The sequence below is a fragment of the Leucoraja erinacea genome, chromosome 2 (genome assembly GCF_028641065.1).
Source record: "Leucoraja erinacea ecotype New England chromosome 2, Leri_hhj_1, whole genome shotgun sequence".
In the NCBI taxonomy this organism is placed as follows: Eukaryota; Metazoa; Chordata; class Chondrichthyes; order Rajiformes; family Rajidae; genus Leucoraja; species Leucoraja erinaceus.
The window spans coordinates 42,080,213-42,102,082 of NC_073378.1; the positions used below are offsets into that span (position 1 = coordinate 42,080,213).

A 21,870-nucleotide genomic window follows, 5' to 3' on the forward strand; every position below is an offset into this window, starting at 1 on the left:
TCCTGCCTCCTCCCCATATACCTCGATTCCGCTAGCCCTCAGAACTCTCTAGCCCTCAGAACATCTAACTCTCTTTTGAATGAATCCAATTAATTGGTTTCATGTTGGAAATCTTTTTTAACTAAACCCATTTCTCACATATGAACTTATAATTGCATTTAGGTAATCTCAATTGCTACATCTGAAAGGTGTAAAACAATTAAACAAAGTACTTCCAAAATCTGAACTGTGTCAACAGCATATAAATGTAATCAATAACAGCTTTCCCTAAGCTTATTTCTTTTTAAAGCACACTCTTTAATCGTTTTTGATTGCATCTTTTTGCACTGCATGTCTTAATTAAAGGTATTTTATTATTATGCTAACAGTAACAACTGTAGAACTATATATAAGACTTCTGAAGCCAGAGTTAAACAAAAGTGCAGTGAGAAGTAAGGCCTCTCTTTAGTAAAAAAAACTGCAGGAAAAACGAAATATTGCATGCAAGGTTGTAAATCTGAAAGGTATGTAAGAGAAATATATTAAACGTTCTGACAGGTCCAGCAAAAAATTGTTTGAAACAATCCTCTGATGTAATTATGATAAGTAAATTTATTAAACAGTGAGAAACCCAGCTCATGTTCTTTGCTGATGTATATATTAGCAATGGCAATGGTAATAAATCATAACCGAACATTATAACTATGTCAAATTAATTTGTGAACTTTAAGTGGAATATCAACAAAACCTAATGGACTGAGAACTAATAATAAGCACAGGGAATTACTTAAGTCTTCTTGCAATAACAGAAAATAATTTATTTCCCCCAAATTTTTGGCTCTGTGCTTTTGTGTACCAATGTTATGCCACAACAGCAGAAATGAACTACAGTTTTTAATATATTTATTCGCAGGATGTGATTTCTTTGACAAGGTCAGGGTTTATTTGCTATCACTAACTGGAGTTGAATAGGATGTCGTGTGTAGATACTGTAGCTTACTGTTGCAGTCCACACAATGAAACTACAGATGCGCCATGGAGAGCATTTTATCGGGATGCATCACAGCATAGTTTGGGAACAGCTCCATCCAAGACCACAAGAAATTGCAGAGATTTGTGGACGTAGCCCAGACCATCACCCTAACCAATCTGTCTTCCATTGACTCTATCTACACTTCATGCTGCCTCGGCATTTTCAAGGATGAGTCTCACCCACCGGTCTACTCACTCTTCTCCCTACTCCCATCATGCAATGAATGAATGATTAAATGAGTTAATTTGTGAACTTTAAGTGGAATATCAGCAAAAACTAATGGACTGAGAACTAATAATAAGGCAAGGGAATTACTTAAGTCTTCTTGCAATATCAGAGGGTACAAGAGATACAAAGGTACAGAAGTGTGAAAACGCATACCCCGAGATTTAGGGACAGTTTCTTTCAGCTGTTATCAGGCAACTGAACCATCTTATCATCAACTAGAGAGTGATCCTGAGCTACCAACAACCTCGTTGGAGACCCTCGGACTATCTTTAATCAGACTTTACTGGACTTCATCTTGCACAACATGTTATACTCATTACCCTGTTTCTGTACACTGTGGACGGCTTGATTGTAATCATGTATAGTTTTTATGCTGACTGGATAGCAGGAAAACAAAAGCTTTTCACTGTACCTCAGTACACGTGCCAATAATAAATTAAACTATGAAAAACTCTAAACTCTACTTCCGCAGTGTTATTGGATAGGTTTTGGGAGATTGACTGAACAATGAAGAAAATTGATTTATTTCTAGGTTAAGGGTATTTGTTACTTGAAGGGAGACCAGGGAATGGTGGTTGTATACACCAGTCAAATGTGATATGTTTCACTGTTCTATCTGCACTAAGATCATCAGCTGGAAACATTTTTCTCTCCACAGCTACTGCCCGACTTGTGAATTAATATAACCATATAACCATATACCAATTACAGCACGGAAACAGGCCATCTCGGCCCTACAAGTCCGTGCCGAACAACTTTTTTCCCTTAGTCCCACCTGCCTGCACTCATACCATAACCCTCCAATCACTTCTCATCCATATGTCTATCCAATTTATTTTTAAATGATACCAACGAACCTGCCTCCACCACTTCCACTGGAAGCTCATTCCACACCGCTACCACTCTCTGAGTAAAGAAGTTCCCCCTCATGTTACCCCTAAACTTCTGTCCCTTAATTCTGAAGTCATGTTCTCTTGTTTGAATCTTCCCTATTCTCAAAGGGAAAAGCTGGTCCACATCATTCTACGCCTGTTTTATTTAATTCTCTTATCTTTTAGTTTAATTTGTGACCTCCATTTTTCAACCCTTCTTTCATGCACAATCCATCTCCTCACATTTCCTGATGGCACGGTAATATACCAGTCATCGATTACCCTAACAAACAACATACTAATGGAACGTGGGAGGAAGCAACAGCAGCATGAGGAACTCTTTTGATGTGTCCCTATCTTATGGAAGGGTAAGATTTCACACCTTACCCTTCCATATCTCTAGTCTCCCTCTTCACTGACTCTCTATCTGAAGAAGGATCTCAAGCCATTCCTTCTCTCCAGAGATCCCGCTGAGTTACTTCAGCATTTGGTGTTTGTCTTCGGTGTAAACCAGCATCTGCAGTTCCTTCCTATACAGAACCCTCGGGGTTGCAGGTCTGGTTCAGCAACTCAAATGCCCAGGAATGAAGGAGATTACAAGAAATGGTAGACACTGCCCGGTCCATCACACATACTGACCCCCTCACCATCGTTGAGATCTATAGGAGGCGCTGCCTCAAAAAGGCAGTCAGTATCATCAAGGGCCCACACCACCCTGGCCACACTCTCATTTCACTCCTGCGATCAGGAAGAAGGTGTAGGAGTCTGAAAACCGAGAAACAGCTTCATTTGCCATGGGAAGTAAGTGATCTCCATAGAAATGGATTGGGAACTGCATCACAGTATGGTATGGCAACTGCTCTGTCTCCGACCGGAAGGCATTGCAGAGAGTGGTGAAAATTGCCCAACGCATCACCGGTTCCACGCTCCCCTCCATTGAGTCTGTCCAAAGCAAGCGCTGTCTGCGGAGGGCGCTCAGCATCGCCAAGGACTGCTCTCACCCCAACCATGGACTGTTTACCCTCCTACCATCCGGGAGGCGCTACAGGTCTCTCCGTTGCCGAACCAGCAGGTCAAGGAACAGCTTCTTTCCGGCGGCTGTCACTCTACTAAACAACGTACCTCGGTGACTGCCAATCACCACCTCCCCCCCCCCCCCCCCCCCCCCCCGGACACTTATTATTTTTTTTTTTTTATTCAAATCGTTTGCTATGTCGCTCTTCAAGGGAGATGCTAAATGCATTTCGTTGTCTCTGTACTGTACACTGACAATGACAATTAAAATTGAATCTGAATCTGATCTGATCGGGATGAAACTCTGGATGTCAATGGAAATGAAACTTCCAGGGATACCAGGGATTCAAAATTACCAGGGAATTTATTTCATAGTTTTACTGCTCAAGATTAAAATTATATTCAATGAATGGTAGGAGCCTGGGGAAGTGGTGGAAACAGATGACAGCAACACTTCAGACATTTAGATAGACACATGGATGGCAGGAAACAGAGGGATATAGACCATGTGCAGGCAGATGTGTAGTTTAAATGGGCATCATGTTCGACAGAGACATTGTGGGTCGAAGGGCGTGTTCCTGTGCTGTACTGTTCTATGTTCCAACTAGCCTCATGTCTGTAAATACCAGAGTCTATGAATAATAGGATTGATTAAATACCTTTAAAATATTTTAATTGATTCGAGAAAGCTGGCATGGATTTATGAAGGGTAAAATCTATTTTCTGCATCTCTAGCTTTCTTCCTGTTCTACACAAAGGACCCAATCCTGAAAAGTTAACTTTGTTTTTCTCTTCACAGATGAAATGTTTTATTTACTCTACCACAGGAGTATTAGAGGTTGTGAGCATTCAGTGAATGTGATTTGAAAGCTGTCGACATATATAACAAAGAGGCAGCAGAGTTAAAATTAAGTTAAAGAGTTGAGTGATGGAGAATATTGTTAACTGGAACAATGGACAAGATATGAAAGAAGACAGAGTGCTGATAAACCGAGTAGTATAAAAATGAAAGGTTGACCATGAAGTTCAACACAGATGGATCAAACCACGAGGAAAGGATAAAGAGAATCTTGATAAAAGTTCGTCAAGGGTATACAGGCAGAACCTTTTTTCCCAGGGTGGAAATGTCCCAATGGCATAGCTATAAGGCGAGAGCTCGCCCCCCCCACCCACCCTGCAGCGTTAGTGGCGAGGTCGATGCGACGGCCGACGATGGCGCCGACTGACAGAGGAGGATGGACGTGTGGAAGTGAGGACGCCGCTGCCAAGGGAAGGAACAAAGGAGGACCTGGCGTTCTGGGACTGCTGTGGAGGGAGGGAAGAGGGGGGGAGAACAAGGGGAACGTGGTATGCGAGCAAAGAATTTCACTGTAACTTGTCACGTGTAACAATAAAGTATTCAATTCAATAAAGTATTTAAATTTTCATGGAGATGTACAGGGCGGGTTTTTTTTACTCAGAGAGGGGTGGGGGCCTGGAATACATTGCCAGGCTGGAGGTGGAGGCAGATACAATAGTGGCATTTAGGAGGCTGTTTTAGAAGTGCAAGAAATAAAGGAATATGGATCATGTATAGGCAGATGAGTTTAGTTTCACATGGCATCATGTTCGATAAAAACATTGTGGGCCAAATGTGTAGGAAGGAACTGCAGATGCTAGTTTAAACCGAAGATAGACACAAAAAGCAGGAATAACTCAGTGGGACAGGCAGCATCTCTGGAGAGAAGGAATGGATGACATTTTGGGTTGAGTCTGAAGAAGGGTCTCGACCCAAAACGTCACCCATTTTACCTCTCCAGAGATGCTGCTTGTCCTGCTGAGTTACTCCAGCTTTATGTGTCTATTGTGGGCCAGCACAGGAATGGGCCTTCTATGTTTCTGTTTCTAAAAGGCCCATTCTTGTGCTGTACTGTTCTACACTCTATGAAACATGGATACTCTGCCTTAGGGGGTTTCCAGAACAATTGCCGCTAGATTAAGAGTACATCTACTATGAAACAATCATTAGAAATAATGTGATACAAAAAATCATAAAGGCAAAATTTAAGGCAAAATGTGACCATTAGCTGTGCATTAAGAGTATCAATATATTCTCTGAAATATGAGAGTAGAAGATGCTGGAAATACTTTTTATGTGCTAAATCTGCAGTTTATTTCATTTTCATATAAATATGTGAAAAAAATGGAAGAAAGTGAAAAGCTGGTTGGAGGAAGAGATGCTCAAACAAAGTAAGGTTCAGAGGTACACAAGTTGGGAACAACTGGAGGTATGTAATTAAGTGGAAGAGATTCCTGTGTATTTATTATCCTACATTTAACATTTTAGAAAACTGCCGAGGGTAACTTTAATTCTGAGCAGTAATATAGTGAAAAGAATACCCTGCTAACATCGACTCAAAGTTTAATTGTCCTTGACATCCAAATACAGCACAGGAAGGGACACTTCGGACTGCGGTGTCTATGCCAACCACAAGGCCAGGTTTCCATGGAGATCACTTATTTCTCACAATAGACTGAATCAGAAAATGCAAGTGAACTGCCTTCTGCTTACCATGTTAAACGTAGTAAATACCAATCATTTCAATAAATGAAAACCATCTTTTGGAAATGTGTTAAGTCAGGGATCCCACCAGTGTAGACATTGGTAGGTCCACATCTGAATTTGATGTAGCTAACCAACACACCTGCTGCTGCCATCCCCTCCACCTCCTCTTATTCCCCCAATTTAAGGAAATTCCTTGCGATAAACAGAACAATGTGTGCTGGCACTTGTGCAAATTTGTTTTTAAATGTCACACATATTTATTGAACTCTATCCTGAACCGCACCAAGAAGAATAGAAAAATCTCACTGCAACCACTTTGCCATGACAAAGATGGAGAGGGGGCCTTGAAATCCTGACAGCGGTCATGTTTCTTCACTACATTTCCGATATCACATTTCAACACAACACTATTGATGAAGCTACTTAGAACACACACACACAACACGGTTTGAGTGGCTGGAACAAACATATTTGAACATTCACATATAGCTCCAATATAAGCATGATTACTTTATATCAATCATTTTCTCTGGAACGTTGGAAACTGCGGGAGGGCTTATATAAGCATATAAAATGATGGGAGGCCTAGATAGGGTAGGCATTCAGATTTTTTTTTCACAGGGTGGAATTGTCAAAGGCCAGAGGGCATAGATTTAAGGTGGTACAGAGCAATGTTTAAAGGAGATATGCGGGGCAAGTTTTTTATTACACAGAGGGTAGTGAGCGTCTGGAATGCACTGCCAGGCATGGTGATGGAGGCTTACACGATCGTGACATTTAAGTGACTATTGGATAGGCACGTGGATATTGAGGGAATGGAGGGATATGGATAGGGTTGCCGACGTATTAGCCGGAACATCCTGTTTATTTGGGCTAAATTAGTTTGTCCCGTACAGGACCGTCCTTGTCCCGTATATGACTGCTGCTACTCGGGTCGAGGGGACTGTCGGGTCGGAGTGCCACATCCGGCCCCGCCTCACCCGTCCCGACATAGTCCAGCCATGGAGTGCAGCAGCAGCGCCTCGCCCGTGGCCCCATCGGCCGGCAACCCAGCCAGCTGTCCACCTTCAGACCACCCCACCTTCTCATGGCCGATCATTCGTTCATGAGTAGGATGGGGTGCCGGACTATGCATGTGACGTCACGCAGGCCAAAACTCCGCAGCTGGCCCGCCGGCTGGGCTTTGTATGCAGTCCAGCACCCGGGCCCACTCATCATTCACCCAGCCACAGAAGATTCGGTCAACAAATTGCTGTTGGGAATTTACATATAACATATAACATATAACATATAACAATTACAGCACGGAAACAGGCCATCTCGGCCCTACAAGTCCATGCCGAACACATTTTTTTCCCCTTAGTCCCACCTGCCTGCACTCATACCATAACCCTCCATTCCCTTCTCATCCATATGCCTATCCAATTTATTTTTAAATGATACCAATTAACCTGCCTCCACCACTTCCACTGGGAGCTCATTCCACACCGCTACCACTCTCTGCGTAAAGAAGTTCCCCCTCATATTACCCCTAAACCTCTGTCCCTTAATTCTGAAGTCATGTCCTCTTGTTTGAATCTTCCCTATTCTCAAAGGGAAAAGCTTGTCCACATCAACTCTGTCTATCCCTCTCATCATTTTAAAGACCTCTATCAGGTCCCCCCCTTAACCTTCTGCGCTCCAGAGAATAAAGACCTAACTTATTCAACCTATCTCTGTAACTTAGTTGTTGAAACCCAGGCAACATTCTAGTAAATCTCCTCTGTACTCTCTCTATTTTGTTGACATCCTCCTATAATTGGGCGACCAAAATTGTACACCATACTCCAGATTTGGTCTCACCAATGCCTTGTACAATTTTAACATTACATCCCAGCTTCTATACTAAATGCTCTGATTTATAAAGGCTAGCATACCAAAAGCTTTCTTTACCACCCTATCTATATGAGATTCCACCTTCAAGGAACTATGCACGATTATACCCAGATCCCTCTGTTCAACTGTATTCTTCAATTCCCTACCATTTACCATGTACGTCCTATTTTGATTTGTCCTGCCAAGGTGTAGCACCTCACATTTATCAGCATTAAACTCCATCTGCCATCTTTCAGCCCATTTTTCCAAATGGCCTAAATCACTCTGTAGACTTTGGAAATCCTCTTCATTTCAAATCCTCTTCTTCTTCAATTTGTCCCGTATTTTGACCTTTTGTCACTTATTTGGGAGTGAGAAATTTGGCGACCTTAGATATGGATCACGTGCAGGCAAAGGAGAATATTTTAACTTGGCATCAAGGTTGGCACAGACATTGTGGGCAAGCGTCCTGTTCCTGTACTGTACTGTTCCATTAAGTGGGATTTCAGTAAATTGTCAAGGCCTTCTTCTGAGGCCCTTCGTATAGTTAAGGCAAGAGATTCTGAATAACTTAACAAAAATAGAAAATGCTGGAAATACTTAATAGGCTTGGCAGCATGTGGAATAGATGCCTATGATCACCTGAAATGTTATCAATGATATTGGTTGCATAAACAATACATTATTATATAAAGTGGATGAACTGAGCATTATTCTGAGAGATGTAGGACAAAAGAGCTGGCTTTGAGAAAATGTCAGGAATGATTAACTAGGAAACTCAAGGCGATTTAGCTGTAGAGACCGGATAAACTCAAATAGTATTCCCAAAGATAAAAATCCTTATAATGGGTGATCGAAACAATAAGGATGCTGACAAGGTAGTCAGGGAATGATGTAATCAATTTTGAAATTGTAGAAATGCTGTTCCAAAAAGGTTATTTTAAATCAACGGCAATGCTTAGAGTAGAGTCAAATATTTATTATCTCAAGGTGTGAAGGGAAATGGAGGAAACCTGGATAATTGGGAGGTACATTAATTATTGGAAAAAAATGAAATATAACAGAAATTGCTGGAAAAACCCAGCCAGGAAGGAAATACAGTTTTAGCAAATTTGTCATATATTGTTATAAAACATACACCATTTCTATCTGCTCTATGTTTTTATGAGAAAGAGGTTACTCCAGCTTTTTTGAACCGATCTTCAGTTTAAACCAACATCTGCAGTCCCTTCCTACACATCTCCCCACTCATATGGTTCACCTACCAACCTCTGTCCCATAGAAACATAAAAAATAAGTGCAGGAGTAGGCCATTCGGCCTTTCGGGCCTGCACCACCATTTAATATGATCATGATTGATCATCCAAAATCAGTACCCTGTTCCTGATTTCTTCCCCATATCCCTTGATTCCGTTAACCCGAAGAGCTCTATCTAACTCTCTCTTGAATACATCCAGTGAATTGGCCTTCACTGCCCTATGTGTCAGAGAATTCCACAGATTCACAACTCTCTAGGTGAAAGAAGTCAACTGCCCCTATGCTTAAACTGTGACCCCTGGTTCTGGACGCCTCCAAATTCGGGAACATTTTTCCTGCATCTAGCCAGTCCAATCCCTTAAGAATGTTATATGTTTCTATAAGATATCCTCTCATCCTTCTAAATTCCAGTGAATACAAGCCCAGTCTCATCCCTCCCTCTCACCAGTATATTATCTTCTCACTGTATTCTCAGTAATGTTGCAACCACCCCTAGCTTCTACTGATGCTGCTTGACTCGCTGAATTCACCAAGCAGTTTGTTGTTTACTCTTTTAAAGATCAAAGCTACTAATGATCATAGCGATCGGTGTTTAATGATTTATAATGGTTGGCATCTTCTGTTGACGGGTATTTTATGCCAACACATCAAAAGATGTGTTATCACGCCAATGTGCGGGTGTGATGAATGGATTCCAGCAAGATTTAGTTTGGATTTGTACCTTAATCAATGCCAAACAGTTTAGTTATGAATTGTTTAAACCAGAGAGATATTCAAAAGAGTTACGCAATGTTGGATTTTTTTTATCAATCCAGTCAACAAAAGGCAAATAAATCAAATAATCAGAATTCAGCCTAAATTGAAATTTCCATCCAATTTTAACTTTCCCTAGCCAAGAGAAAAACAGGCAAAAAAATTAGTTAATGCCTTTGGGATTTCCCAGGACTCTTTGAAGTCTGTCCACATGAAGCCCAAGTTAATGAGGTGATTAAGGAAGGAGCAAGAGGGTGCCAGTGACTAACAGCCAATAATTCCTCTTGAAACAACTAGCCACGGCTACAGGATGTAGCTACTGATTTGAAAATAGCCTCGAACTAACTAAAACTATATATATTTTTAAACTACTCCCGTTTCTAAGGAAGGATAAGGGTGTTGAGAAGAAACTCCAATATCTCATGTCAAAATGACCATGGTGACATGAAGGTTTATCACCAAATAACTTTTCAACATTGGTCACCATGATAGCATTATTTCTTGAAATGTGATCTCCGAGTTGTAAATAAGAAGACATGTGGTGTCAGCAATGTCACATATGTTTTTTCATAGATTTACCACACTTAATGCCAATCCATAAGACAGCTTGCATTGAAGTAGAATAAGCTAGGCAATTTTAATTTTGGAGAGGAGTTTAAGGATGTTTCTGTAATTCTCTTGTTTGATATTTCTGACACTTGATCTCTCTAAAGTCAGATTTTTAAAGCAATCAAAAGCAGAGAGAGCCTTCTGTAAAAGCCATTTTAGGTAAATATACTGTGTAGAAAGGAATTGCAGATGTTCGGATACACCAAAAATAGACACACAGTGCTTTAGTAATCCAGCACGTCAGGCAGAAACTCTGGAGAAAAAGGATGGGAGAAATTTCGGGTTGGGACCCTTCTTCTGAAGAAAAAGGATGGGTGACGTTTCAAGTCGGAAACTATCTTCTGAAGAAGGGTCCCATCCTGAAACATCACCCATCCTTTTTCTCCAGAGCTGCTGCCTGACTCACTGAGTTACTCCAGCGCTTTATGTCTATCTTTTTGAGGAAAACATCCTCTGGGTGATAAAGACTGGCCTGTCAAACAAAAAAACAGTCCTAGGACACAAAAAACTGGAGTAATTCAGCGGGACAGGCAGCATCTCTGGAGAGAAGGAACGGGTGATGTTTCTGGTCGAGACCCTTCCTCAGACAAATTCCTTCTGTCCAGAGATGCTGTCCTGCTGAGTTACTTCAGATTTTTGTGTCTATCTTCGGTTTAAATCAGCATCTGCAGTTCCTTCTTACACAAAAAAACTGTCCTGTCCTCTCTTGTTAATCTTTTGAATATAACAAGGGTACCAGATACCACATGGCACTTAAATCAATGAATGAATGAATGAATGCAAGGAATAAATGACAGTGAATACTGAAGGCCCCATCCTGTACTATGCCATATCCCAACAGAAACAATTTAGATAATGTGTTCACAATTATTACTTTAGATTCCTTCTGTTAATTGAACCACAATGCAGCTGATTATTGTTCCGTAGCTAACAATACCAAGGGATTTGCTACAATTGCAGACTTCACTAGCAGCATGCTTGTGGTAACATTTTTGCATGTAGAATTTAAGCAGAACATTGCATTTAGCATTTACTTGGAAGCACAGCAGCAGAAATTGGTGCATAGGTGGTATTCACAAATCTCTGTGGAGCCACAAATGACAAGTTCCAGGAAGTGTAGTTGCAGGGGTCTCTGCCTCTTGGTAATTATACTTCAGACAAAATCTATGAACCCAGTACTTCACTGACAATGATGCAATGTGTTTATTGGTGTAAGCATTGCCCAAATTCCCATCTAGATTGGATTTAGACAAATATAATGGATTATCACTAATGAAATTTAGTTAATTCACTCATTTTAAAGTCTTTGCTAAAGGCACATACTTACCCTGGCAAAATAATAACCATAATTCTTCCAGATGGATTAGCAATGCAATGAAAGCATTGCATCTGTTAAGAGCAATTATCTATTTAAAAAAAAGGTCTCCTAGGGAAAATCGGTTAATGAGGGGGATTGTGGCCATATTTTCTCATTCCACACAACTACATAATTGACACATACATACAGTTATTTTACCTGTAGATGTTAAGCTTCCTGGAATAACATACACTGTTGTTGCTCATTTAGTTTTCATTTTCATTCTCATGCTCAGGATGAAACCATATTTACACTTGATAAAACCTTCACAATCTTATGCAGGTAACTATTTCCAATTTTACCTATGTATTTTAAGACTCAGGTCAATCATGAAAACAGAGAAAAAATGATTAACACACAGCTTTAAATATGACCCACAATACATCGAACAATAGATTGAACTAAATAGTAAATATTTGTTCTCACCACTTTCTGAAGGAACGTTTCACTGTAATAGTTAATTATTGGCTTAAGATTCCCTGACGTATGAGATTCATCCAAACTGTAATTTAAGCTCACAGTAATTGGTGTTAATTTGTCACGAAATACTTCCTGAAAGAGATAAATAAAAACACTTAAATTAGCATCAATTTGCACAAAATTTGGTGACATTCAATTATCTTGTTTTTAAACAGCTATGTAGAATTTAAACATTAAAATACATTTCAAACTGCACATTGTGATAAAAAGAAGATTGATCATTGACGGATACTGTAGCATGGAATTATTTGACATTTTCATTTGTCCTTTGTAAGTCAAAACAGAGTTTTGGTTATTATCAGAGCTCATCTGACTGACTTGCATGGTTTCTATGAAGACAATTTTCCACACTTAAAGATATAACATATTAACAATATATTTATGAATGGTGCATTTTAAAAGATGTATTCAATTAAAGGGGAGTATTGCAAGTGGGTAACAACATTTCTGAAAGCTTTTGGGTAGTTTTGTGATATTTCAATGCTTCACTAGCTTTTGAAACATTTTAAGTGACAGGGTACTGACAATTCACAAGCAAAAACACAAGGAAAGGAATACCTGAGATACGTACAAGCATAAATATGCAGGCACTGTGGAGCAGCCAAGCATCCCACTCTGTGTTACAAGGAGACTAGAATGGGGATAGCATTTTACAAGGTAATTGCTATTGGAAATTTATAAAATTATGCGGGACATGGATGGCGTAGACAGTGAGAAAGCAGACAAGAATCCCACTCTTCACTACAAACAAGCAAAAATGGGGTTAGGATAACATGAGGTAATTGCTGTCAGAGGTGTTCCCACTGCAGCAGTATTTCAGCAGGCCCGCATTGCACCACATGAACAACATTGGAGGAAACAGATGGATGCTCCAGTCAAAACCCGAGGCAGCTGCTGGAGTGTTTCACCAAGGCACAATACTGCATCTGGCTCTGTGCTAACATGGATCCTGTGAAGGCAAGTCTCCACAATTAAAATCCAGTGAAGTATTTGGTAAATGCAGCCAGTCACTAGATGGTGACCCTCACATGCTCTTTCATGCAGTGCCAATAAAGGATGTTTGCTATCCACCATGAAATGTCATGGATAAATGCAATGCTATGGTTAATTAAGGATTCTCTTAACTGGTCCCATTAGATCTGTTGCTCCAATTTTCTTGAGGAAGAGCCTTCAAATATCTCTTTCCAGTGGGTGCCAATGGATAACATGGGCAAATCCTCACGATGCCTCGGCTGCAAGAGCAACCTGAAAACCCATCGCTTTTTCTTCTGAAACCCTTCATTTTCAGGGATGAATCAGTGGAAGATAAATGTCAAAGGTTCTTCCTCCCTAATCCCACCAGGCATACAAATGTATGTGTGTCTCAGCACAAGATGAATAAAATAGTCAGGAAATAACTAAAATAATTTGTTCACAATCCTAGAGGCAGACAGCAAATTCTTCACACCGTATATTCCATGCAACATAAGATTAAAGGATATGCCTCATTGGAACTGAATCTCTGAATCTTAGCTCTTAAACAAAAAGTATTGTTCTGGCAGGACAATATTCCCATTCGCTTTCCACCCCTAGTCCAATAACAGAACGATACCACAGCAGAAAATTGCAGCATCATTTTTATAATATAATATAAGATCATAGTAGTAACTTTAATCCACTCATTGTCACATTACTACAAACAGATTAAAATGATTACTGTCTTTCATTTTAACTCCATATCACATTTACATGTAATTACATTTGTACATAATTGATGATACTCACAGAAGATAATCTATAATCCATCATTATTGATGCAAAACTATTAATTGCATGATACAGACACAAGTAACTACAAGCATTTGCCATGTCTGCAATTTAGCAAATTATTTCCTGCCAATACATTCTTGCATAATGACATGTTAATTTCCTGTTTAAATGCTATGAGAAGTGACATCATTGCAAAATTGTGTCCAGCATATAAAAAAATTTGCTTCATAGTTGCTTTGGATCATTTCATGATTTTACCCAAATTTACACACTGAGAATCCAATTCCTCTCTCGATATGTCCAGGCATGTAGCATTTATTTATTTATTTCCTGATCCCTCTCAAATAATCGCTGAAAGTAGCAACACATTTCCTGAAAGCAGCCACACGAGTAGGTAAAGTGATAGGTATATGGTATGCTTGCCTTCATTGATGGAGGCTTTGAGCAGAAGAGTTGAGAAGTCATGTTGCCACTTTATAAAACTCTGTTTAAGTCATATTTGGAGTATTGTATGCAATTCTGATCACCTCATTACAGAAACATAGAAACATAGAAATTAGGTGCAGGAGTAGGCCATTCAGCCCTTCGAGCCTGCACCGCCATTCAATATGATTATGGCTGATCATCCAACTCAGTATCCCATACCTGCCTTCTCTCCATACACAAGGGCCACATCTAACCCTCTTAAATATAGCCAATGAACTGGCCTCAACTACCTTATGTGGCAGAGAATTCCAGAGATTCACCACTCTCTGTGTGAAAAATGTTTTCCTCATCTCGGTCCTAAAAGATTTTGCCCTTATCCTTAAACTGTGACCCCTTGTTCTGGACTTCCCCAACATCGGGAACGATCTTCCTGCAACTAGCTTGCCCAACCCCTTAAGAATTTTGTAAGTTTCTATAAGATCCCCCCCCCTCAATCTTCTCAATTCTAACGAGTACAAGCCAAGTCTATCCAGTCTTTCTTCATATGAAAGTCCTGACATCCCAGGAATCAGTCTGGTGAATCATCTCTGTACTCCCTCTATGGCAAGAATGTCTTTCCTCAGATTAGGAGACCAAAACTGTACGCAATACTCCTGGTGTGGTCTCACCAAGACCCTGTACAACTGCAGGAGAACCTCCCTGCTCCTATACTCAAATCCTTTTGCTATGAATGCTAACATACCATTTACTTTCTTCACTGCCTGCTGCACCTGCATGCCTACCTTCAATGACTGGTGTACCATGACACCCAAGTCTCGTTGCATCTCCCCTTTTCCTAATCGGCCACCATTCAGATAATAATCTACTTTCCTGTTTTTGCCACCAAAGTGGATAACCTCACATTTATCCACATTATACTGCATCTGCCAAACATTTGCCCACTCACCCAGCCTATCCAAGTCACCTTGCAGCCCCCTAGCATCCTCCTCACAGCTAACACTGCCCCCCAACTTCGTGTCATCCGCAAACTTGGAGATGTTGCATTCAATTCCCTCGTCCAAATCATTAATATATATTGTAAATAGCTGGGGTCCCAGCACTGAGCCTTGCGGTACCCCGCTAGTCACTGCGTGCCATTCTGAAAAGGATGTGAAGAGTGAACAAGAGGTTTACCAGAATGCCACTTGGATTAAGGGTATTAGCCATAATGAGAAGCGAAACAAACTTGTGTAGGAAGGAACAACAGGTGCTGGTTTACACCGACACTAGACAAAATGCTGAAGTCAGGGTCTGCAGAAGGGTCTCGACCCGAAACGTCACCTATTCCTTTTCTCCTGAGATGCTGCCTAACACGCTGAGTTACTCCAGCATTTTGTGTCTATCTTCTGTGGAACAAAATTGTTTTGTTTTCACTGGCGCATTGGAGGTTGTGGGGAGACAAAGTAGATTTTTTTTTTAATTCTCAGAGGCAGCGATAGGATGGATGGCCAGAATCTTTTTCCCAGGATTGAAATGTCAAGTACTACAGGACAAAACATTAAGGTGAGAGGGAGAAAGTTTAAAGGAGATGTGCGGGGCAAGTTTTTCATACAAAGAATAATAGGTGCCTGTAACACACTGCCAGCAGTGGTGATGGAGGCAGATACGATAGTTGTTTTTTGAGATACAGCATTGAAACAGGTCCTTCAGCCCACCGATTCCATGCCAACCATCAATCACACTAGTTCAATGCTATCCCACTTTCTCCACCTCACACCCTACAGGCAATTTAAAGAGGTCAATTATCTTTAAAAACGGCACTCTTCTGGGATGTAGGAGGAAACTGGAGCACCCAGTGGAAACCCACACAGACACAGGGAGAACATGCAAACGCCACATGTCACCTGAGGTCAGGATTGAACCTGGGTCTCTGGCGTTGTGAGCCAGCAACTCTAACACTGTGCCATCCTTAAAGGTGTGTATGAGGCTTTTAGATAGGCACATAGAAATACGTAAGGAATAGGGGAAAATGGTTTAATTTGAGATCATGTTTGACACTGACATTGTGGATCAATCTGTTCCCGCGCTGTACTTTTCTAAGTTTAAAGTTCCAATAGAAAATATGCATCTTTGGCTCCATTAAAAATAAATTGGTTTCAAAGTTAATTTGTCTTTAGATTGGTCCAGTCTTAGCCCTCCAGCCACCAACCAAGGATAGAATGGTCAGGAAATATTAAGACTACAAAATATACTGCTAGAAATAGATCTGTTTTCGTACTGAAACTCAATCAGTTAGAAAATCCCCTGTTTTTTTCCGAAGTACTTCTACTTCACTTCGTACACTTCATTGCAACTTAACAAGACCTGGCTCAATTGTTTCGCCCCTTACCCACAACACTGCGGAAATCTGATACAGGCGAGAAGGTTTTCAGTTACATTCCCTCTGAACAGGGCCAGAGGAAAGTAAAAATCTGTCACGGTTACTACATCAAATGGCCGTTGCTGCAGGTGCATATTAGTTGCACTGAGCGGGGTCAAACTAGTTTGCAGTGCGTCTCATGATTTAAAAAAACCCATTGAGATGCATTGCCAAGATTTGCACGTGCATTAATGTCTCTCATACAACATTCCCTCTGCTTGGCTTTCCAAAGGCTAATTGGAACACATATTATGGCCAGTGTTCTCTTGAGCCCTACTTTCTGCCTCAGTATGTGTAGCTGACGAAACTAATGGAATCAAGGGATATGGGGAGAAAGTAGGAACGAGGTACTGATTTTGGATGATCATATTGAATCATATTGAAGCTGGCTCGAAGGGCCAAATGGCCTACTCCTGCACATGTTCTGGTTTCTATGTTTCTAAGATTAGTATTCAGAACTGGAAAAGTGTTGTAGATAGAGGCGTAGGGATATATGGCACAGAAGCAGATCTTTCAGCCTGCCTTGTCCATCTTGACCATTAAGTGTCCATTTATTCTGATCTCATTTACCAAGACTTGGTCTGTAGCCATGGCAATTCAAGTCCATATGACCATTAGATCATGTCATAGGAGCAGAATTAGGCCATTTAGCCCATTGAATCTATTCTGCCATTTGATCATAGCTTATCCATTTTTCCCTCTCAACCCCATGCTCCTGCATGTCACCATATCCTTACTAATCAAGAACCTATCAGTCTCCGCTTTAAAATTACCCAATGTCTTGACCTCCACAGCCATTAGTGGCAATTAATTCCTTCTCATCTCCATTCTAAGTCATAGAGCATAGAGTGATACAGTGGAACCAAACCCTTCACCTTAACTTGCCCATGCCGACCAACATGCCCCAAGTCCTCAGCTAGATACTTCTTAAACATAGTGAACTTCTCTGTCTCCACCACCTACTCAGGCAACGCATTCCAAGTTTCAGCCACCCTCTGGATGAAAAAAAAAACTATTACTTACATCCCCTCTAAATTGCTTACTCTGTGCCATAACCTATGCTCTCCAGTTACACCTCTGCTCTGGGGCTTGGAAAATTGGAAATTAAAAACATTTGCATGACAAGCCAGGCATGGATTATTATGTTCAAGAAGCTTTTGGTTGAATAGGTTCAAGTGCATGCAGCTAAGCCCAATGTCACGTACCAGACAGTAGCCAGAAACATGCAATTATACACCTTAGCAAGTAGTCAGTATTCTTAAATTAAAAACAAAACCCTTAAACCTTATAGTAGTCATCAAGTCATACAGCGTGGAGAGAGGCCCTTCGGCCTAACTTGCCTACATGTCTCATCGACAGTCTGTGTAGCTAAGCAGGAACTACAATAAACCTTTTTGTTGTAGACCTTTGAAGTAGACACTTACAGTAAGATAAACAACAAATTCTTGTTGGGTGAAGCGTTCCAAATTGCTCAAGACGAATTGGAATGCGTGATGTGGCCGTTGATAATTGAGGAACAGCGTTCTCTCAATCCCTCCTTTTTTCTTCAGTTTGTCCAGCTGAAGATTTGCATTCAGAACTTAGGGAAAGAAAACAATGGATGTTTATAAATGAGGATCACAAGCTGCAAAGAGAAAATCATGTTCTCATTATTCAGATACATATTTGAAATGCTTTTAGTTGAATATGTTCAGGTCCATTCGACGAGGCATAAAAAGGTAAGGGCAGCAGGAGGTAGATGGACTCAGATAAGTGTCGAGACAAACTGGGTTCATAAATCGTAAGGATACAGGGTCTAAATGCCTCTCACTGTACACTGCAGTTACTGAAATTGCATTTGTTCACTGAGAATGGCAAGGGACCGTCAAGAATGAAGGGCGGACCCGGCAAGGGGCCATCGAGAATGAAGGGGGACCCACCAGGCAGCCATCTAGTGATGGGGGGGAGGGGCACTTGCTGCCACGTGTGGCAGCAGGCAGAAGATAGGACTGTTCGGCGAACTTTTGTAACTTTGTCAGCTCCAGAAATGTGGCGATTGTTGTACACTGCCCAGGTGAGGTCTGCTGTATGATTTTAGCAGGTTGTATGCAAAACAAAGCATTTCACTGAAGCTAGGTACAGGTGACGATAAAGTATCACTGAATCATTGAATCATTGAGCAGCTGATTTGCTGGTGTATTTTTCCAGCATATTCCAGATACAGCGTGGAAACAGGCGCTTCATTCCACTGAGTGCCCCCTGTACACCAGCACTATCCTGTACACTAGGGACAATTTATAGAAGCCAATTAACCTACAAACCTGTACGTCTTAGGAGTGTGGGAGGAAACCGGAGCACCCAGAGAAAACTCAAGCAGTCACAGGGAGAACGTACATACTATGTACAGGCACCACCCATGGTCAGGATCAAATGGCGGTGCTGGCTCGAATGGCCGAATGGTTTACTCCTGCACCTATTGTCTATTGTCAAACCCAGGTCTCTGGCGCAGTAAGGCTGCAACTCTACCTTTGCGCCACTGAGCCTCCTATACTCTTGCACATTGTGACATGGAAGTACAAAATGAGCTGAGGATTAGACCCTAGCTCTCCCACACCCAGCAATGAGTCCAGGAATGGACACTGACACTGAGCTGAGACACCAATTACACATGTATTCCCTTTTCCGACTTCATACCATGCTTCTGATCTAATTTTCAATGAATGGACATTTTCTAATTTTCAATAAACATCCACATTTTAAAAAGCTATTTATATATATTACAACGGGTACGGGTGTCAGAGGTTATGAGGAGAAAGCAGGAGAATGGGGTTAAACTAGAATGGTTGGGGCGAGGGACTCAAATAGCGAAAGGTAGTAGACAGAATGGGAGGCAGGAAGCAGAAATGGGAAGCACTCGGACACAAGAGGAGAAAGAAAAAAAAGGAAATAAACAGAGAATAAGAGACGGGGGTTTTCTTAAATGTGCATATTTTAATGCTAGGAGCATTGTAAGAAAGGTGGATGAGCTTAGAGTCTGGATAGACACCTGGAAGTATGATGTTGTGGCGATCAGTGAAACGTGGTTGCAGGAGGGCTGTGATTGGAAACTAAATATTCCAGGATTTCGTTGCTTCAGGTGTGATAGAATTGGAGGGGCAAGAGGTGGAGGTGTTGCATTGCTAGTCAGGGAAGATATTACAGCAGTGCTTTGGCAGGATAGATTGGAGGGCTCATCTAGGGAGGCTATTTGGGTGGAATTGAGAAGTGGGAAAGGTGTAGCAACACTTATAGGGGTGTATTATAGACCGCCAAACGGGGAACGAGTATTGGAAGAGCAAATATGTAAGGAGATAGCAGATATTAGTAGTAAGCACAAGGTAGTAATTGTGGGAGATTTCAACTTTCCACACATAGACTGGGAAACACATTCTGTAAATGGGCTGGATGGGTTGGAGTTTGTAAAATGTGTGCAGGATAGTTTTTTGCAGCAATACATAGAGGTACCTACTAGAGGAGGGGCAGTGCTGGACCTCCTGTTAGGAAATGAGACGGGACAGGTGGCGGAGGTATGCGTTGGGGAGCACTTCGGGTCCAGTGATCACAATACCATTAGTTTCAATATAATTATGGAGAGAGTCAGAACTGGACCTAGGGTTGAGATTTTTGATTGGAGAAAGGCTAACTTTGATGCGATGCGAGATGATTTAAAAGGAGTGAACTGGGACATTTTGTTTTATGGGAAAGATGTAGAAGAGAAATGGAGGACATTTAAAGGGGAAATTTTAAGAGTACAGAATCTTTATGTTCCTGTTCGGTTGAAAGGAAACAGTAAAAATTGGAAAGAGCCCTGGTTTTCAAGGGAAATTGGAAATCTTGTTCAGAAAAAGAGGGAGATCTACAATAATTATAGGGCAAATTAGAAACATCATTTAGGTTAGGCATTCGGCCCTTCGAAATTCAATATGAGGCTGATCATCCAACTACAATATCCCGTACCTGCCTTCTCTCCATACCCCCTGATCCCCTTAGCCACAAGGGCACCATCTAACTCCCTCTTAAATATAGCAAATGAACTGGCCTCAACTACCCTCTGTGGCAGAGAGTTCCAGAGATTCACCACTCTCTGAGTAAATGAGGTGCTTGAGGAGTATAAGGAATGTAAAAAGAATCTTAAGAAAGAAATTAGAAAAGCTAAAAGAAAATATGAGGTTGCTTTGGCAAGTAAGGTGAAAGTAAATCCAAAGGGTTTCTACAGCTATATTAATAGCAAAAGGATAACGAGGGATAAAATTGGTCCATTGGAGAGACAGAGTGGACAGCTATCTGCAGAGCCAAAAGAGATGGGGGAGATATTGAACAATTTTTTTTCTTCGGTATTCACCAAGGAGAAGGATATTGAATTATGTGAGGTAAGGGAAACTAGTAGAGTAGCTATGGATACTATGAGGTTCAAAGTAAAAGAAGTACTGACACTTTTGAAAAATATAAAAGTGGATAAGTCTCCAGGTCCTGACAAGATATTCCCTAGGACATTGAGGGAAGTTAGTGTAGAAATAGCCGGGGCTATGACAGAAATATTTCAAATGTCATTAGAAACGGGAATAGTCCCCGAGGATTGGCGTACTGCGCATGTTGTTCCATTGTTTAAAAAGGGTTCTAAGAGTAAACCTAGCAATTATAGACCTGTTAGTTTGACTTCAGTGGTGGGCAAATTAATGGAAAAGATACTTAGAGATAATATATATAAGCATCTAGATAAACAGGGTCTGATTAGGAACAGTCAACATGGATTTGTGCCTGGTAGGTCATGTTTGACTAATCTTCTTGAATTTTTTGAAGAGGTTACTAGGGAAATTGACGAGGGTAAAGCAGTGGATGTTGTCTATATGGACTTTAGTAAGGCCTTTGACAAGGTTCCTCATGGAAGGTTGGTTAAGAAGGTTCAACTGTTGGGTATAAATGCAGGAATAGCAAGATGGATTCAACAGTGGCTGAATGGGAGAAGCCAGAGGGTAATGGTGGATGGCTGTTTATCGGGTTGGAGGCAGGTGACTAGTGGGGTGCCTCAGGGATCTGTGTTGGGTCCTTTGCTGTTTGTCATGTACATCAATGATCTGGATGAAAGTGTGGTAAATTGGATTAGTAAGTATGCAGATGATACCAAGATAGGGGGTGTTGTGGATAATGAAGAGGATTTCCAAAGTCTACAGAGTGATTTAGGCCATTTGGAAAAATGGGCTGAAAGATGGCAGATGGAGTTTAATGCTGATAAATGTGAGGTGCTACACCTTGGCAGGACAAATCAAAATAGGACGTACATGGTAAATGGTAGGGAAT

At 41.0% G+C, this 21,870-nt stretch overlaps 1 protein-coding gene across 2 annotated transcripts in view; it reads right to left on the reverse strand.

Moving 5' to 3' along the window:
* itga8 (integrin, alpha 8) overlaps positions 1 to 21,870 on the reverse strand; it is a 238,126-nt gene that overhangs the window by 96,869 nt on the left and 119,387 nt on the right. For both annotated transcript variants that reach the window (XM_055655720.1, XM_055655710.1), the window contains exons 17-18: positions 17,979 to 18,133; positions 11,928 to 12,053 (exon numbers count right to left, since the gene is read on the reverse strand). In XM_055655720.1, coding sequence (XP_055511695.1) covers positions 11,928 to 12,053; positions 17,979 to 18,133 — 281 coding nt within the window. The remainder of the gene's footprint in view (positions 1 to 11,927; positions 12,054 to 17,978; positions 18,134 to 21,870) is intronic.